The sequence below is a fragment of the Equus quagga genome, unplaced genomic scaffold (assembly GCF_021613505.1).
Source record: "Equus quagga isolate Etosha38 unplaced genomic scaffold, UCLA_HA_Equagga_1.0 73442_RagTag, whole genome shotgun sequence".
In the NCBI taxonomy this organism is placed as follows: Eukaryota; Metazoa; Chordata; class Mammalia; order Perissodactyla; family Equidae; genus Equus; species Equus quagga.
In genome coordinates, this window is record NW_025802777.1 from 5,839,271 (window position 1) to 5,857,555 (window position 18,285).

Consider the following 18,285-nt stretch of genomic DNA (forward strand, 5'->3'; position numbering starts at 1 on the left):
CCAGGGAACTTTCCTCCACCCCCAGAGTTACCACTTCCGCTCGTCTGCATTGACAACCTCCAAGTCGGGAATCTTGTCCAGGTCACTGCTAAGTTCAGCCCCACACACCCGATCCCCCACAGGAGAGCTCACCTGGGTGTCTGCAGACACTTCAAACTGCACCAGCCCAAACCGCCATCACCCCTGGCCCTCCTTCTCCCAAGCAGCCTGCCATGCCCCAGACATTCTCCCGCCCACTCCCCTCCGCAGCCGCTAATCTCCAAATTATTTTACGTCTGCCTTATTTGGCCCCAAATCCATGGCCACCTCTTCACTCTCATGGCTATCCCTTAATTCAGCACCTAGCCCATTTCTCCTTCTTACCTGCATCCTTCTAATCAATCCAGAGTTCAGCAAAGCACCGCCCAGAGAGCTAAACCCAGCGCTCAGCCTCTTTTTGTACCGCCCACGAGCTAAGAATAAGCTTACGTTTCAAAGGGTACTAAAAAGTGCAGCCAAGGTCTATGTTGCCTGCAAAGCCTAAGATATTTACTATTGGCCCTTGACAGAAAAAGTTTGCCAAGCTTGCCTCTAATTTACTCCACACGTGCCCTTCAAGTGGTCTCAGACCCACAGGCGCTCTGTATGCCCACCGCTCCTCCCCCACAAGGGCCCACAGGGTTTAGTTATGATTTTCTCAGATTCAGGTAAAGTAAAACAAATGTCTGTTTCTCAATTGCTGGATATATGGGATGGGACACCTTCAGATCAAGTACTTCATAAATATTTAGCTCCGTGTGTGCTCAATTCCATAAACCACAGGCCAGAAGAGTTTCAACATTCTGTTTGAAAATACATTTTTTTTCCTGATTATAAAAGTAATATAAATGCATTCTAGAAAATTTGGAGGGGGCCAGCCCGTGGCCAAGTGGTTAAGTTCGAGCACTCTGCTGCAGGCAGCCCAGTGTTTCGTCGGTTCGAATCCTGAGCACGGACATGGCACCGTTCATTGAGCCACACTGAGGCGGCGTCCCACATGCCACAACTAGAAGGACCCACAACTAAGAATATACAACTATGTACTGGGGGGCTTTGGAGAGAAAAAGGAAAAAAATAAAATCTTAAAAAATAAAAAAAAAGAAAATCTGGAAAAATCAGAATGTTTAAAAGGAAAATTAAAAGTGCCCATAAGACCCCCCCCCCCCCGAAGGACCCTATTAACACCTGCACGCATTTCCTTCCAATCCTTGACCTTGTATGTGCTTTTGAGATCTGTTTTTCTGTTAGGTTATTCCCATGACATTAAAAATTCTCCAAGAATCCTTCGAACATTTTCTTAGATACTGGTAATTTCACCCATAAAATTCATATATAATTCAAAATGCAAGAATTTCCCATGAGGAGAACAAGTATACCGGCCAGGGCCAGCACAGAGGCAGCCTTGCCCCACAAGCTCTGCACCCTAAATTCCACGACATGATTCAAGGGCCAGGCCCCTTCCAGCTTGCGAATCTTCATGTGTTATTTCTTCTTTCAGGTTAAACTTCAACACCAGGCTATTTCGCACTTCCGCTAGTTTTATGCAAACTGATCATCTTTCTAAAAGAGAAAAAAGAAACCAGATAGGGAGAAAATAAAAAACTGGCTTTTTCACAAAGTCTCCATTTACTCAAAGCCAAAATCCAAAAAAGCAACTCGAGTCAATTAAATCATCAAGATCCTCGGCGCCGCTCCTCCGGTCCTCTTGCAAGCTGCCCAGCACGTCCCAGTTAGCAGAGAGTTCTTCCACATTATCTCTGGTCCAGGCCAGTGCACGATGCTGGAGGACCAGAGGGGCGACGGTCTGACTGCGTGGCCGACGCGCATGCGCATGGCCGGGAGTTCCACGGCAAGGTCCCCAGAGGGCGTGCGGGCCGTGGGAGTCGAGGGTGGTGAGAGCTGTTTGTGCCACGGGCTGTGAAGGAACATAGGGAGAAAAGTCTGCTTTTCCAACCGCAGCTGCAGCTTCCCTGCTGAGCAGCTCAAAATGCTCTTGCAAATGCAATTCAGATCACCCCCTCAAATTCACACCTGGGATTGCAAGAAAGAAAGAAACGTTCCGAGTCATCCTTAACACTCCCTCTGTATTTCCCCGGCACGCACTTGCATGCGTGCGAACCGGATGCTGAGGCTGCTCGCGGCTCAGACCTGGATGGCTCCCTGCCATCGCTCTGGACACAGCCTCGAGGCTCCGTCCCCTCTTCTGCCCCCGCCTCCTCCCTGGCCTCGCCCCTCCTGCCCCCTGGGCCTCCTATTTCAGCCTCTTCTCTCGCGGCGCTCTCACAGGCCATTGGTTCTGTGGTTGGTTTCTCTCAACTCTGTGCCTGTTCCCCACCAATCACTCCTACGCTGGACCCCCAGGCTTATCTCCCCATCTTAGAGGAGAAGAAATTCTCCTCTCCCTTCTTTGGGTCTCTGGCTGGGCCTAGGAATTAAACTGACATAAGACGGATTAACAGGAGAAACGCATACAAATTTTATTGAATTTTTACGTGTACACGGGAGCCCTCATAAGAGAATGAAGACCCAAAGAAGTGACCAGAGCAGGAAGCTTTTGTATCTTTTAGACAGAAACATTAAATTCTGAAGAATTGGCAAACCGAAGGGGTTTGGGCCATGGGTAATGGTGAAGTGACTAGGAAGAAGTGGGTTAGTAAACGAGGTGTTTTATATACAGGCTTTTCTGCCCTCAATTCCCTGCCTCTGCTGATGAGGATGCCTTCTCTCCTCCTGGTCCAGGGAGGGTCTCTGCCACACGGGAGACTGATCCCCTGCTCTCAGGAGGACAAAGGAGGGTCAGATGTCCTTCTTGCACCAGCTGTTTCTTGAGTACATTTAATTCAAAATAACCAGTATGCCAAAGAGGTGTATTTGGGGTGACATATTCTGCGCCCCTTCCCGTTTTCCCATGGATGCACCGTGCCTGCATCCACGGCCTCACCTGCAGGAGCACCTCTGAGGCCACCTTCCCACCACACTCCCGAGGAGGTTTGGCTTTCTTTGCTCACTTTCATTTTTGTTTGTATTTAAAAGGCACTTAATAGCATATGCATTTACGTTCCCCCCCAACACCAAACAGAAGCATTCGATTACCCACTTGCTCGTTCATTATAGACACCAACTCAACACTCCATCTTCACTCTCCTCCTCTCTCCTTGCTCTTTCCCACACTGGTCCCCCTAGTCACTCTTCTCTCCGCTTCTTCCTGTCGGTATTGCTGCCAGTAACATTAGAGATATGGGTCAATTTGGTAACAGACACAAAATACGTAATGGCTCAAACACAATGATTTTTTCCTTGTTTCTAGTTGGATAGCAGCTCTCTGCCATCAACTGGGGACTCAGAGCCTCTGCCTCGTGACTCTGTCTTTTCCCATAGAAGGGGCAAGGGCATAGCAGGGGGCGCATCCACTACCCAAGGCCTTGGCCCGGAAGGGCACACCCCCTCCAGATGAGCCAGGACTCGGCACATGGCCGCCCCCAATGCGAAGGAGGCCAGAAATGTGCTTCAGTCCTGAGCTAGAAAAAGGGAAAAAACTGATGTGGGGGAGCAACTGGCAGGCTCCCAGGACTTCCCAGACGCCTTAACTCTACTCTCTCATTAACCCTTCGGACAGGTTCCTCCAGCTCAGGACAAACACCTGGAGCTGGAAGGTGACTGCTGAGCTAGAAAAGCTGGGAAGCAGCTTCAAGTTGGGGGGGTTGGGAAGGGTGGAAGCGTAGATTTCCTCCAGGACGTTTTAAGTATGGAATATCACGGAAGACTGTAAAAATGCAGCCAACCTGACAAATCTTCTTCTTCCACTGAAGGACTGGAAGAGACAAGGGTTCAGCTTTGCAGTCGCCAGGCTTATCACCAGGGTCAAAGCCAGACCATACACCAAGCCTGCAGACAAGGCCTCTCCAACCTGGCAGGGTTTGAGCCCTGAGTTTGTCCCACATGAAGTCATCGTTGGAGACGCCCACTCAGAGCAAAATTAGCAATGAGAGCTCAGATGTGACCACTCCGGGCCAAAAATATCCCGCCTTGTAGCAAGTGCTGGCGATGAGCGGGGACACTGCCTTTGACCTCCATCCAGATACTCCACACACCTCCATCTTGTCCCCGCCTCAGCTGCTTCCCTTTGACTCCTGTCCTGTGTCTGTTCTAAGAAGAAGAAGGGGGGAAAAGAAAGTTTCTCATTTGCACACGAAGGGCTATTGAGAGCAATGATCTAAAAGTCAAAGTTGTCAAACCCAACAGCAGATTCTACAGACCAGATGTGGTCTCTTCCTTGTGCCGAGATACAAAAACAGATCTATGGGACTGATTTTTAAGGAAGCTAACCAACCGTGAGCAAGGTTAATGCATAAGTTAAGTGGGTACCACTCCAGACCCATTCCCAGCTATTTTCTGATTCAGAGAAATGCTTTCTCAGCAAACTACATTTCTCCATTAACCAGGGGGAAAGCATTGTTACCACATAAGAAACGCATGGCAGAGTCAAGGCACAAAGAATGAAAGCCTGGGGGAGGGAACTGCTTATCAAACTTTTAGAAAGCCTTGAAGTTATTGGTTGAACAAGTAATTTCATACAGCGGTGTATATGTGTTTAACAGCAGTATCAGTTCCAAATTTCCCTTTGCATTCAGATTGTAGGACAGTTTTCCTAAGGCATCATGAACTAATGCTTGCACCGATGCATTAATCATGAAGGCCATCAGAGAGAAAACAACCACAAGCCAAAATGGCAGATGTTACATGGTGAAGCAGAAACCAAATCAAATGTGTAAACACTTAGAAAGAGAGAGAACATTTCCCCACAAGGTTATTTTTGTTTGGTGTTTGGTTTTTTCTTTTCTTTCTTTCTTTCTTTTTTTGTTTCTCACTGAGGAAGATTTGTCCTGAGCTAACATCTGTGCCCATCTTCCTCTATTTCCTATGTGGGTCGCCACCACAGCGTGGCTGACGAGTGGTGTAGGTCCACACCTGGGATCTGAACCCATGAACCTGGGCTGCCTAAGTGGAGCATGCCAAACTTTAACCACTAGGCCACAGGGCCAGCCCCACAAGGTTATTTTTTTAACCTTGGCATTGAATCAACCAACAGAGTATAATGGGTACACACTTACCAACAAAAACCAGAATTTTTTTTAAACTCTGAAATTTGACTGACAATTTAAAGACCTTGCTCAAAATTTTTTCCCCAGATACGAGGAGAGTAGCAAAGAAAAAATTTGTTACAAAGGAATATTGATTACTTGTCCGTTGCACGTGGGCACATATCACACATGTGGTTTCACTTAACAACCCCACAAATTAGGTGTCGTGGCTGCCATTTTGCAAATGCAGAAACTGAGGGTCAATGAATTTGCACAGTGTATTTGTCTACTCAGACTGCCATAACAAAATACCACAGGCTGGGGGGCTTAACAGAAATTTATTTTCTCACAGTTCTGGGGGCTGGAAGTGTAAGATAAGACGCCAGAAGGGTTGGTTTCTGGTGACCTTGGTTGGTCTGGAAGACCTTCCTTGCTGGCTTACAGATGGCTACCTTTCACTGTGTCCTCACGTGGCCTCTCCTGTTTGCATGCCCCTGGTGTCTCTTTCTCTTCTTGTAAGGACACTAGTTCTGTTAGATTAGGGCCCCACCCTTATGCCCTCATTTAAGCTTAATTACCTCCTTAAAGGCCCTTTCTCCAAAAACAGTCACATTGGAGGTTGCGGCTTCCCCATATGGATTTGGGGGAGGTGACAATTCAGTCCACAACATATAGCGTCCGAGAGCCCACAATTGTTAAGTGGTAGAACCAAGACTGTCTGAATGCAAGCGGTTGCGTACCTAGACTGCACTGCCTCTCCAGTGCCATGGCATGTCAGATAAAGGGGGGAGACGTCTCGCTCTGAGAGCTGCCTCTTAGAGCTTGCTGGCAGGGAAACAGTCTCACCGCAGTAAGCTCTGTCCTGGTGGGAAGGGTGGTGAAGTACTTACACAAAGTAGATCGAAGAGCACAGGAGTCCAAGTCAACTAGAGCCTGTCCAGATGACACCAAATAAAAATGGCTTCATCTACTCTCTTTATAGCTACACATATGGCATTTGGTTTCACTACCATATAGCATACACAGTGCAGTTTCCATGGTCCCCAAAGATCCAGCATCTCATTCGCTCTTTCTTTTCTTTTCTCCCAACCACCAGCTAACGTCCTGGAGGGCGACTCCATGGATCAGGATGTCGAGAGCCCTGTGGCCATTCACCAGCCAAAGTTGCCTAAGCAGGCCAGGGATGACCTGCCAAGACACATCAGCCGAGACCGGACCAAAAGGAAAATCCAGAGGTACGTTCGGAAAGATGGGAAGTGCAACGTCCATCATGGCAACGTCAGGGAGACTTACCGCTACCTGACTGATATCTTCACCACCTTAGTAGACCTCAAGTGGAGATTCAACCTGTTGATTTTCGTCATGGTTTACACAGTGACGTGGCTCTTTTTTGGGATGATCTGGTGGCTAATCGCATACATCCGAGGAGATATGGACCACATAGAGGACCCTTCATGGACTCCCTGTGTCACCAACCTCAATGGGTTCGTCTCTGCTTTTTTATTCTCAATAGAGACAGAAACCACCATCGGTTATGGCTACCGGGTCATCACGGACAAGTGCCCAGAAGGAATTATTCTCCTCTTAATCCAATCTGTGTTGGGGTCCATTGTCAATGCATTCATGGTGGGATGCATGTTTGTAAAAATATCGCAACCCAAGAAGAGGGCAGAGACCCTGGTGTTTTCCACCCACGCGGTAATCTCCATGCGGGATGGGAAACTGTGCCTGATGTTCCGAGTCGGGGATCTTAGGAATTCCCACATTGTGGAGGCCTCCATCAGAGCCAAGCTGATCAAATCCAAACAGACCTCGGAGGGGGAGTTCATCCCCTTGAACCAGACGGACATCAACGTAGGCTATTACACCGGGGATGACCGTCTGTTTCTGGTGTCACCACTCATCATCAGCCACGAAATTAACCAACAGAGTCCTTTCTGGGAGATCTCCAAGGCCCAGCTACCCAAGGAGGAACTGGAAATTGTGGTCATCCTAGAAGGAATGGTGGAAGCCACAGGTAAGGTGTGCTCTATCCTGTGATGTCTGTGGGATCGATGCTCATTTTAAACTGGATGTTTAAAACTCACTTAAACCCGATGATCTTATTTATGACAAAATATGGAAAACTGAATCTCACTCACTACTATTAACAGCATCCCCTTGCTTCATGAAACAATATGTCTATGTGTCCTATAACCTTAAGCATATCCACCAAAAAGTCTAACCATTTAGTTTTTTGAAGGTTCTTTGGAAAATAAATTAATAAACAATTTTTTAAAACACCACCTAATATATTTTAAATTTCCAAATATTAAATTGAATTAAAATTTGACCTGTCTCTAAAGCACTTTATGAATACCTCTAAAACATTGCTCAATTTAAATACTTGAGGTTATTAATCACCAAGCCAGAAGGAAGAAGTTAAGCCTTTTAAAGGAACTCTGACAAATTGCTTTAATAAAAATGCGATTTCACCCCTTCTTTGGCTATTTGCAAGACCCACAGCATTGATTTTTCTTTTGTCAAGTGAGCACTTGCTGTCCTTCTCCGTACTCTACCTGCTGAACCCCAAGTGGGCATAATACTGTAGACCCAGTAAATAACTCTAGCGAGCAAGAAAAAAACCCTGAAAACCCTATTGACCCTCCTGCTGCTAATGGCTAATCATTGGTGTGTTTGAGGGAAGATGATCTGTTCTCAGAATAGAGAAATGGTCTGTTTTTATTGAAGTGTTCACTCATGTCTGAACTTGACACGTGTTATACATCCCAAAAGCAAAGCAGGCTCTGCCACATTAATCTGTAACGTTCCACAAAATAGAGCCATAAACTCTGACTTAAGCTAACAATAGTGCCCCACAGGAGTTTAACCCAGAACCCTAATTCATGAGTTTCTTCACTGTTCTTCTGAGTTCTTGATGTGAGCCTTGGATCCTCTTTAGTTATACAATCCGCCCTCCTGTGCTTTGAAGTCTTCAACTTGAGGCTCAGGGTTGGTTTATGTAACCTGAAAACACATGGCCAACTGCCTGGCCCCAAATTCTTCATCAACCCGTAACCTGACCCTAGTCATCCCTTCAAATGAAAGTCATTGGTCTCATGTCTCTGTACCCAAAAGGTAAGGTCATAACCTCTAACAGATTTCTCTTATGGTGGTAGAAACTTTTGCAATAGGTTTGTTTTGTTTTGTTGTTTTGTTTTGGGGGAAGATTAGCCCTGAGCTAACATCTGCCGCCAATCCTCCTCTTTTTGCTGAGGAAGCTTGGCCCTGAGCTAACATCCATGCCCATCTTCCTCTACTTTATATGCGGGATGCCTGCCACAGCATGGCTTGATAAGCGGTGTGTAGGTCCACACTGGGGATCCAAACCAGCAAACCCTGGGCTGCCAAAGTAGAGCACGCAAACTTAACCACTAGGCCACTGGGCTGGCCCCTGCAATAGGTTTTTTAAATGCAGCAAACAATGAAAATATGAGTAAACAACTTTGCATGGCACTCAATGATATGAGTATGCTCTTTTCCATAGAACAAAAGGAATATGGACCTAATTCGAAAATGGCTTTAAAGAATAACAGAATAATTATTGTGAGATGCTAAATAGGTGCAGTGCCTGTGAACAGGGCTATCTGTACCTTGAGCCTGACTTTTGAGTGGACTCCTGAGGCAGTAGTTGCATGAGTGGGAGGAAGAAGAGAGGAGGAACGGGGGAGGGGGAGGAACAATTCCAACAGGGAGCCCTGTCGGTTTCCCACAAACCGGAAACTTCGCCCACCTTCGCTGAGCACAGGGACTCTGGATCCCCCTAGTGGTGGCCACTGAGATCCAGCCTCTGGAGGCATAAACTGACCACTCCTGACACAGTTTTAATATTAGATTTCTCACTATAAACTCTCCCACTAGGACATGAGAGAGGGCAATGGACAAGCCTCGTTACCTTTGGGTCTCTGAGCTCAAGAAGCAAAAGCCTCTGAAGATGTACCCTCTGGTTGCTGGTGTTAACTCGAGCTTCAAATTGCAGGAGCTTCATGTTCCCTCAAACCAAACCCCAATCTCAAAAAATAAACAAATCCGGTATAAGAGAATTATCTTTCTGATGTCCCCGAATGAGAATTCTCCCTGAGGCAGACCCTGTCGTTCTGATGACAGCTTGTAATGAGCGAGCCTTTCCAAAAAGAGGAACATTGTTTTCTTGGTAATTAACAGTGATACTTCCCTCGAGCATTCTGTGGCCTTTCTACTGCTTTCTTACAGAAAACTGGGTAGTCGCCAGCAAAAAGAATCAAAAGGCTTACCCCTCCTCTCTCCCCTCGCCCCCGAACCTCATTCCTGGGAAAAGGCAACCACTATTAATTTTCTAAAAGAAAAAAATAGTTTTTTTTTAATTTCTGGAAAGCAGAGGGAGGAGTGTTCTAGAAAGTTCTGGGTTTACCTAGAAGCTGGACATGTCTTGATCTTTTCCTGATAGGATTCATACAATTCAGCACTTTCAGCACGTCTGATCTCCCAAGCTTCAGCAGGATGCTTTTTCGTTGTCAATGAAAAGCACACTTGGGATTTAAAGGCATTCAACAGGCCCTTGTAGGGGGAGAATGCTTCAATGAGTCAAAACCGCAGGAAAAAAATAAAAGTGGACAGAATGCACATTGAGTAAAATAAACTCACAGGGATCTAATTATTCATTGTAGGGCTAGATGGGAAGTCAGGAGCCATGGAAACAGCAAACTGACACAAAATGGCTTCACCTTACTCTTCCCTTCTTTCAAAAGTGTCTTAATTGACCTTAAACTACTATCAGTGGTCTCAATTAGTGGGCCTCTTTCGAGGATGAGACCCACACTGCCATCTCTACAAGGTGCCCTCTTCCTGTCGTGCACAGTGTGGACACACAATGATCCGACATGGTGTTTTCTGGAGAGCTGAGCTATCCTGCAGTAGACTGACCACCGGGGTCCTTCTGCTGGGTGCTCAGGCACAGCCCAAGCCAGTTGGTGCTCTGTTGACGCACTATATTCCAATGCCAGCTGCACCACGCAAGCCTGCTTTGTCACATTGCTCAGAGTCAGGCTCATTTCTAGAAAATGGAGGTAAGCTCCTTGAAGGCAGGACATGAGTCTTGCCCATCCTTGATGCCTTGCGGGTCCTGGCCCCAGTCCTTCACTCAGTGAGTTCTCTGGCCTCATAAAACCCAGACTCACACCCACAAAAGACAGACCCACATCCTTGGTGGATGGCTTCTCTCTGGTCCTGCCCAGAGTCAGAAGGATGCTCATGGTGACCTCTCAAGAACCCTCCAGTCATGCGATTCTATTTTTGAAAATGAATCCAACCCCAGAAAATTCTGACACCAGCCACTCAGACATCTGGGAACTGGCCATGTCTCATCTTGCAAATATATTTTTAAAGGGAGCCCTTTATGTTCCTGACATATGGGCAATTTTGAGACAGTGATGTTTACAGAAGGGTTCACAGCTACGTAAACAAACATGCTCCGCAGCTGTGGCAAATGTGCATTAAAATAGTGAAGCATTCATAAAGACTGGTATTTATAGAGGGCAAATTGGCCTAGAGGCTAGATGACAGCTACACAGAGCTGGGCCCGTTGCCAACAGCTCTTCACCATAGCCTTTCTGATTGATGAACTTCCATATTTACCCCCAACGATTATGCAACTATGACAAGCAGCTCTTTCTAACACCTCAGCAAATGTGCCTCATTAGGATGAATCCCCATTAAGCCTTTTTTCTTTACAGTTTTTTTTAAGGAAACTATAAAACACAAGAGTAGACCAAAGAGTACAGTTAACTCCCATATACCCATCATTCAATTTCTGTCATTGTCAATTCACGGCCAAACTTGTTCCCTCTATAACATCACTCACTAACTGCCCGCCAGCATGAGATCATTTTTTTGCAAATATTTCAGTATGTGTTCTTAAAAGATAAGAACTGTTTTTAAAACATAACAACAACACCGTTATGACTCCTGAAATAATTAATGATTATTTCTTAAGATCCAATATGTACCAGGTGTTCCAACTTCCAATTGTCTCATAAATGTCTTTTTTAATTTTTTTCAAATCTGCTTGTTTGAATCAGGATCCAGGTGAAGTTAACGCACTGTGATTGTTTGAGATCTCTTTTAAGCCTCTTAATTTGTGTGTTCCTTCCATCTCTGTTTTGGTTTTATTTCTTTTCTTTTAAGTTTTTCTCAAAGAAGAGAACTTCTGAAAAATTTAAATACTGTGTAGAAAACTGGATAGAATGGAGGATGGAAGGAAACCAACTTAGTGAAGATATAGTAGATGTCACTTTATAGATGAGGAGACAGCTGACTCTGCAAGAGTCATGTCTGTGAGCTACCAAGAAAGAGAGTGAGTGTACATCAGACCGGAAGTAAGAGAAGGCAGACTGTCCTTCACCAAAGGAAGGCTCGGTTCCATTGATAGAATGACGTTATTCACACAAAGAGAGTTTAGTCACATAAATCACATCACAGATCACAGGAGTTTGAGTTTTGAGTTTGAAGGAGTTTTCACCCAACCTTTGCTTTACAGATGAGGAAATAGAGGCCCAGCAAGACTAGTGACTTGGTTAAGGTCAAATAGCCACTGGCAGAGTGGGAACTTGAAACCCAAGACCACTGATGATCTTGTCCAGCCTCCAAGTTCCATGCTCTTTGCATCATGAATGCTGTTGGTTGATGAGGATTCTGTAGAGAAATGCACCCCAAAAAATATGACCGGGTTGAAGGTGCGGACAGGCTGTCTTCTCTTTTTTCCCACCATAAGTTCTTCTTTTACTTTAAGGTTTCTCTGTTGGTCGCCAATGTTATCAATTCACTTTAAAATTCTTTATGCATTCACATGAATTTTTAACAACCATCTATTAAAATGAGATGTGTTGCAAAATAGTTCGGAAATTGAAATTAAGTAAGCATTGTCTACAAGACATATAATGTTCTGTCAGATCTGATTTCCGAGTACCTGTTTTTGCTATAATCAAAATGCCTCTTCACTATAATAAGGGAGAACATGAGATCACAGAGTTTGAAAAAGTGGCACTTCTCAGGTAAAATGGTTGAGGGTTGGCATTATAGTACTCTTAAACTGTTTCTAGCAATGATATTTCATAGCCATTATGTTTTTCAAATCTTATTTTCTCCTTTTGGGAAGTTACTGCTAATCCCTCCATTGGCAAGCCATTATCTCTGGATTTACCATTTTTCTCTTAAGAGTTATAACTCCAACTACCTAGCCTGGGAAGAGAGTTAACTGATGAGATCTGAAATGCTAAGAACTTGGGTGAAAATCTCCTGGCAAATCTCTATGAGGAGTAATGAAAAAAATTCAAAACACGTGAATTAATTTTTTCCTAGATGGAAATCTACCACTCATCAACATCAAGAAATCCAACTATCCTTTCCTCCTTGAGCATTAAGTTCAAATGATTTATTCAAGGCTCCCTTCTAAAATGTCCACCTCAACATAATATACCCTAGTAGTGTCATTGGCTGGATGAAAACTGATGACAGCTGTTTCCCAAATATGGTAAACATTTTGTGATCCTCAGCAGTTTGGGGACACTGTGTTCTGGTTCACCAAATGTGCTAACAATGTGAGGCTGGAGGCTATAAAGCACACATACAGTTTTAAACTTTTCCACCACCCCTCTAAAAGGAAGAATACAGTAATTCTGTTAAATGTTTCCCATAATTTAGAAGTCATTTAGAGTCCCATAATTTAGAAGGCAGTGCATCAAGTTCACCATATATTATTGTGTTTGAAAAGACCAAAATACTGAATAATGAGAACATTTTCATTATTAAAACACCAGTACCAGGAAACCCCTTGCCCTTCCTTCTCCAAATGGCCATGAGGAGCTACTAAAACAGATGTTCCGTAGAGGGCAATGATAGTCACACGATATACACAAGTAGAATTCAAACCCAAGAAGAAAATTGGACTAGCATCGAAAAGTTAGCTTTGGCTCAAATTCTAAAGTCAGTACGCGTATTGGGAAGAAATTGCACCATTCAAGTTAAGAGATGAGTGGCCAAGAGTGGGAAGCCTCTAATTAGCATATTCTTAAACAAATAGAATTTTATTATTTTGTAGAGCATTCAGTAATAGGAGTGCTGACAGCTTGTCACCAGTTAAGCAGTTCTGCCCAACAATTTCTAATGACCAGAAGAGGCTCTTTGGGGAAAACCATGTAAATTATTCACACACACACACACACACACGCACACATACACACACACACATCTGCTAAATAGCTAAACAGCCAGAGGTGCTTCTTCCCCAGTTAAGCACGCCTTGCTCCTCTGTCCTACTCCAACCCACTTACAAATATGGTTTGTTATATTGGTTATTTAGTACACCTCTTTTTTAAAAGCAATCTCTCTTAGCTATAGCTCAGCTTAACTATGATTCCTTGTGTCATTTATAGTATCAAACCATCCTGGCTTCAAACCACAGTTGCTACACTCCCTGGCTTGCTTAATTAATTTCTCTATGCCTCAGTTTTGTCACTCTAAAATGGGAACAATAATGATACCTACCTCACTGGTGACCTTTCAACGTCCCCCATTCTACTAGATCAGATTACTTCTTCCCCCATAGACTGCATAGGTGGAAGGCAGTAGATGGAGAGCAAAGCTTTGTGAGGATGGGAAGCTCAGCATTCTGGAGGGACGATCCCAGCGAGTGGCTCCATTGTTTCCAGGGACCTTGCAGCTGGTGCCTCCACACAGAATGACAAATGACTCCCCTCCGAAGGCTCTCTAAAGAGTCAAAATGGCAAATGCTAACCTGTGACAGCCAGTACAAGAAATGCACACTCACAACACGAGAGTAAATGCCAGCCTGGCCTCTGCCCCAGTTACCTACCATAAACTGCAAATCGATGGGACTGGAATTAATGAGGATCACCGGACTCAGACAAGACTTTGCATTGCTATAGATAGTAACATTTCATCATTATAATTTCTGCCCAAAGTAGACAAGAATATAGATTATTCTCGGGTCTTCCAAGGCAACTGCTCAGTGAGGACAGGACTGCATTTGAAAACAATATTTCTATGTTCCCAATTCCTCTCCTAGGGTTTTCCATAAGAATTCTGAGGTATCAGTTGATGCCCCAATTTGCAGAATGTATTTTTGTGCTGTTAACTCAAGTGAATATGATTTACTTACATAATAAGTCCTTATAGATACTTCTGCTTTAAAGTATAGATCTACTGCAACAAAGTGGACAGTAAAGTTGAATTTCTATGTAGCCAATTCCGTTGTTCTCTACTTACTAAGAATGATAAAGATACTGTCGCAGTCTGCTTTGGCTAAGTCGTGCTGCAGTAACAAACAACTCTAAGAGCTTAAAATACAAAGGTTTATTTCTCATTCACAGTACGTGTCAGCTGTGGCTATTTTCACATCCTCTTTCCTCCAGGATGCAGACTGAAGGAGCAGCCCTATGCAGAACATGCCATTCTCATGGCAGGGAGAAAACAGAGAAATGGCAGAACGCCTTACTTCTGCTCGCCATTTGTTAGTCATAGCAAGTCGTATGGTGGTGCCTGATGTCCATGGAATGGGGAAACAAATTCTATCCAGAGACTTGGAATAAATAATTGAGAACAAAATAGTACAGTCTACCACAGATACCCAAGTGGTTTTGAAAACCAGTAGATTGAATTGGAAACTTATTGCAAGTCAGGGTTTAAAATGTGCGGTAGTCATTAGTGTTCTTCACCAAATAGGTCCAGCTTCCATCCTTGCGGACACATGTTAGGATGACATTTCCCTGTTCCTGTTGGGCATGGCCATGTGACACACTCATCCCAGCAGCATAAGCATTAGCTATGAGTATCACTCTGGTGGAAACTTTACAAGCTCAAGTGTGATGTTCCCTTCCCTCTTCTACAGTTCTCAGGAAAGCACATGTCATGGTGAAACCTCCGTCATCCTGGACTTTGACTGGCTTTGAAGAGTGGACCCTTGTCAAGTCACTTGGGACATGTAGCATGACTGAGAAATAACCTTATGTTGGGTTAAGCCACTGAAATTTGGGTTGTTCATTACCAAGGTGAAATCTAGTCTACTTGCCTGGTACAAAATATCATGCTAACATTTTGACAAGTTGGCAGTTGTATACAGCTACTAGCTCCAGACTTGCCATGAACTGAATCTGTGGGTAGCTACTTTGCAGAACTTCTCATCCCTCCTTTAAATCCTGTCTTCACTGGTTAAGACTTTGAGGTCAGGCAGGCTGAATTCAAATTCTGTCCCCACTCCTGACTCTGCTTGTGGTTGGGCACGTCACATTCCCTAACTTCACCAAACCTCTTTCTGTATTCTGAAAAATGAGAATGATGCTTATATTTACAAGAAGATTCTGTGAGATAATACATGCAAGTCACTCATCATGGGGGCTGGTACACAGTAAGTGTTCAATAAATTTAGAGAGTGAGTCAGTAATTCTATGGATCATAATAGTCTCATCCATCATTCCTTAGGAGTCTATTGGATGCCAATTACTTTATGAGATGCTTTACATAGATTACTTTCAATCCTTAAAACCTTTCTGAAAGGTAGGTACCATCCTCATTTAACAAACGAGGAGATTGCCTCTCAAGTGGGGAGCTGGGGAGAGAGTAACTTGCCCAGGGTTACCCAGGTGGTGAAGTGGTAAAGCCAGGATTCCACGTCAGGGCTGCCCACCTTCCCAATCCGTCTGCTCCTGTTCCTCTCAAGAGGAGGGTAGCACACAAAAGCTCACATAAAGTCGGGTTATTGATTACATTTCATTAGTGCACTGACAATTACGGCTCGATGATATATTCTCTTTTGGTCACTGGCCTCTGCTTCTCCATGAGGCTCACCTCACCTGACCACAGGAGACGGGCAGGGGCCGCTACCCTTGCGTAACAGTTGGCACTGAGTCTCTTGAACGGGCACCTACTAGCTCATCCTCTCAGATTCTAACCAATTCAATCCTACCAGGTGACAGCGCCAGCTGACGCTCTGGGCCAACCCCATCCAAAATGGCCTGGCGCAGTGCCAAGTATAACCCAGCGTGCAACCAAATAGCCAGGTCACAAACCCTTAGGGGAGAAAAAAATAAAGTTTACCATTGAAAGGGAAGAATCAATTTTAACTCTGAACTCCCTGTCAGAAAGCACTGTAACAAAAGGGTTTAGGCTTTGACCAGATTAATTAAACCCCGTTGGGATTTCCATTTCAATGCAAAATATCCAAGACCCTTTATTGTGTTTGAGGAGGGTGATCATTTTTCTCTGGTCACTGAGGCCATCCTTAGAAGCTTTTAATAAAGAATATTTTCTAGGAAAATACATTTCCTTTTACATTGCCTCAAGCATATTTTGTACAGGATGAATATTGATAGAAACCTGTGAAAGCTGATGGATAAAGGAGGGGCTGATGGGTAATGACATTAGAGAAGAACACACAGTAGGGAGCACCAAGGAGACAGACTAAAGACTGAAGCTCAAGGGGACTAAGGCTACATTTACACGGGCCCGCAATTAAGTACGTTTAGTACAACTCAGCGAGCTGAAGTGGTAATAAAGTCCTTTATTTGCTTTAGATACTTGGTTGTATATATTTTCTGTCTCCCCAAGCATAGTAGGAAAAAGTGTAAAACCCAAGGGGAACAAAAATGATGTGGCCCGTGATCCTTGCAGAAGCTCTTAAGAATCCACAAGGACCAACGTGGGCAAAAAAGACTTCCAAACAATTCTCTGGTCTTTCCAGCATGATTCCTTTGTGTTCACCCAGAGGGACCTCAGTGGGTTCAGCCTGACTTGCAGATCCCATGGCAGCCCCCAACGCCAGGGGAAGAAAGTGGTCACATTCACTAGGCCAATGACAGATGGCTCAAGACTACATGTGATGAGGCAGATTGATTGGCCATCAACAAATCAGGCCAAGAGCAAGGAAAGGCAAGGATGTTTCCAATACAGCATCACAGCCTGCGCTGCTGGAGGGATCTGGGCAGAGAGTCACACCCCATGTTTGGTAGATGAATTAGCAAACGCCTCACCTATGGCTGGAAATGCCCATTCCTGGCAGTGAAGAGGCCAGATGAGGGCACTTTGAGTTGCCATGTCAGCAAAGTGTCTTCTACTGCCACATTGAAGGGTAGAATGACACAGTGGCATTTCTTCCCTTGAGTTCAGTCTGATACATGCTCAGCCAGGTGGAAGGAGGGATGTCATGAGCAATGAGCATCCATAACCTGGTAAGGCAGCGGCCCAGTGAACAGGAGACAGAGAAGATGTTAGACAAAAATTCAATACCTCTCACAAGTCCCACCCTAGGGTCTCATGATGAAACTAAATCCATGGATGCATCCAAGGAGTATGCATTTAAATTTAAATGCTTAGTGGGTTTATTTACCCATCCACCAAAATCATGATTTCCAATTTCTCCTCTCTCTTCAATCCTCCGACAACACTCCCTCTTAGATAACAACCTGGCTTCCCACTTAATTGAGAAAATGGAAACAATCAGACTGGAGCATTGCCATCCTCACAGGGCCGTATTCCCACCCCACCTGGGCCTTTAACCCCTGTCTGTCTCCCCTCCCGTTCAATCCAGGGCCAAGTCTGGATCCCATCCTCCAACCTACACAACAACTTTTAGGCATCACCATCTTCTTTCTTTCCTCCATCATCAATTTTTTTCTTAATAGTTTATTTCCATCAACATAAAAACATTCCCTAATATCTACCATCTTCAAGAACAAACAAAAACAAAACTATTCTTCTCTTGGTATCGTGTCCTTTTCCAGTACCATCCATTTCTCGACTCTCCTTCCCACATTACTTCTAGAAAGAATTGAGGATCATCTCCATTGACACTTTTTTGCTTCCCATCCAAATGGGCTTCCATTCCTAGCACATCACTGAAACTCACCAACAATGTCCATCCTGCCACCTCCAAAGGCCACGCATCTATTCCTGTCCTACTTGGCCTCTCTGCACTAACACAATTGACGACTTTGCCTCCTTCCCCGGCCTTTCTTCCCCAGCGTTCCTCACTTCTTCTGATTTCCCTCCTCCTCCACTGAAAGCTCTTTTCCATCTCCTCTGCAAGCTCTTTCTCCTTTCCCCAAATCCTCAGAGCGCATTCCATCCAGAGTCCCATTCTCCATTTTCCCTCTCAGAC

At 44.6% G+C, this 18,285-nt stretch overlaps 1 protein-coding gene across 1 annotated transcript in view; it reads left to right on the top strand.

Moving 5' to 3' along the window:
• The first annotated feature begins 1,795 nt into the window (after positions 1–1,795).
• LOC124234383 (G protein-activated inward rectifier potassium channel 2) overlaps positions 1,796–18,285 on the top strand; it is an 85,463-nt gene continuing 68,973 nt past the window's right edge. The window contains exons 1-2 of the mRNA XM_046651746.1: positions 1,796–1,910; positions 6,196–7,116. Coding sequence (XP_046507702.1) covers positions 1,796–1,910; positions 6,196–7,116 — 1,036 coding nt within the window. The remainder of the gene's footprint in view (positions 1,911–6,195; positions 7,117–18,285) is intronic.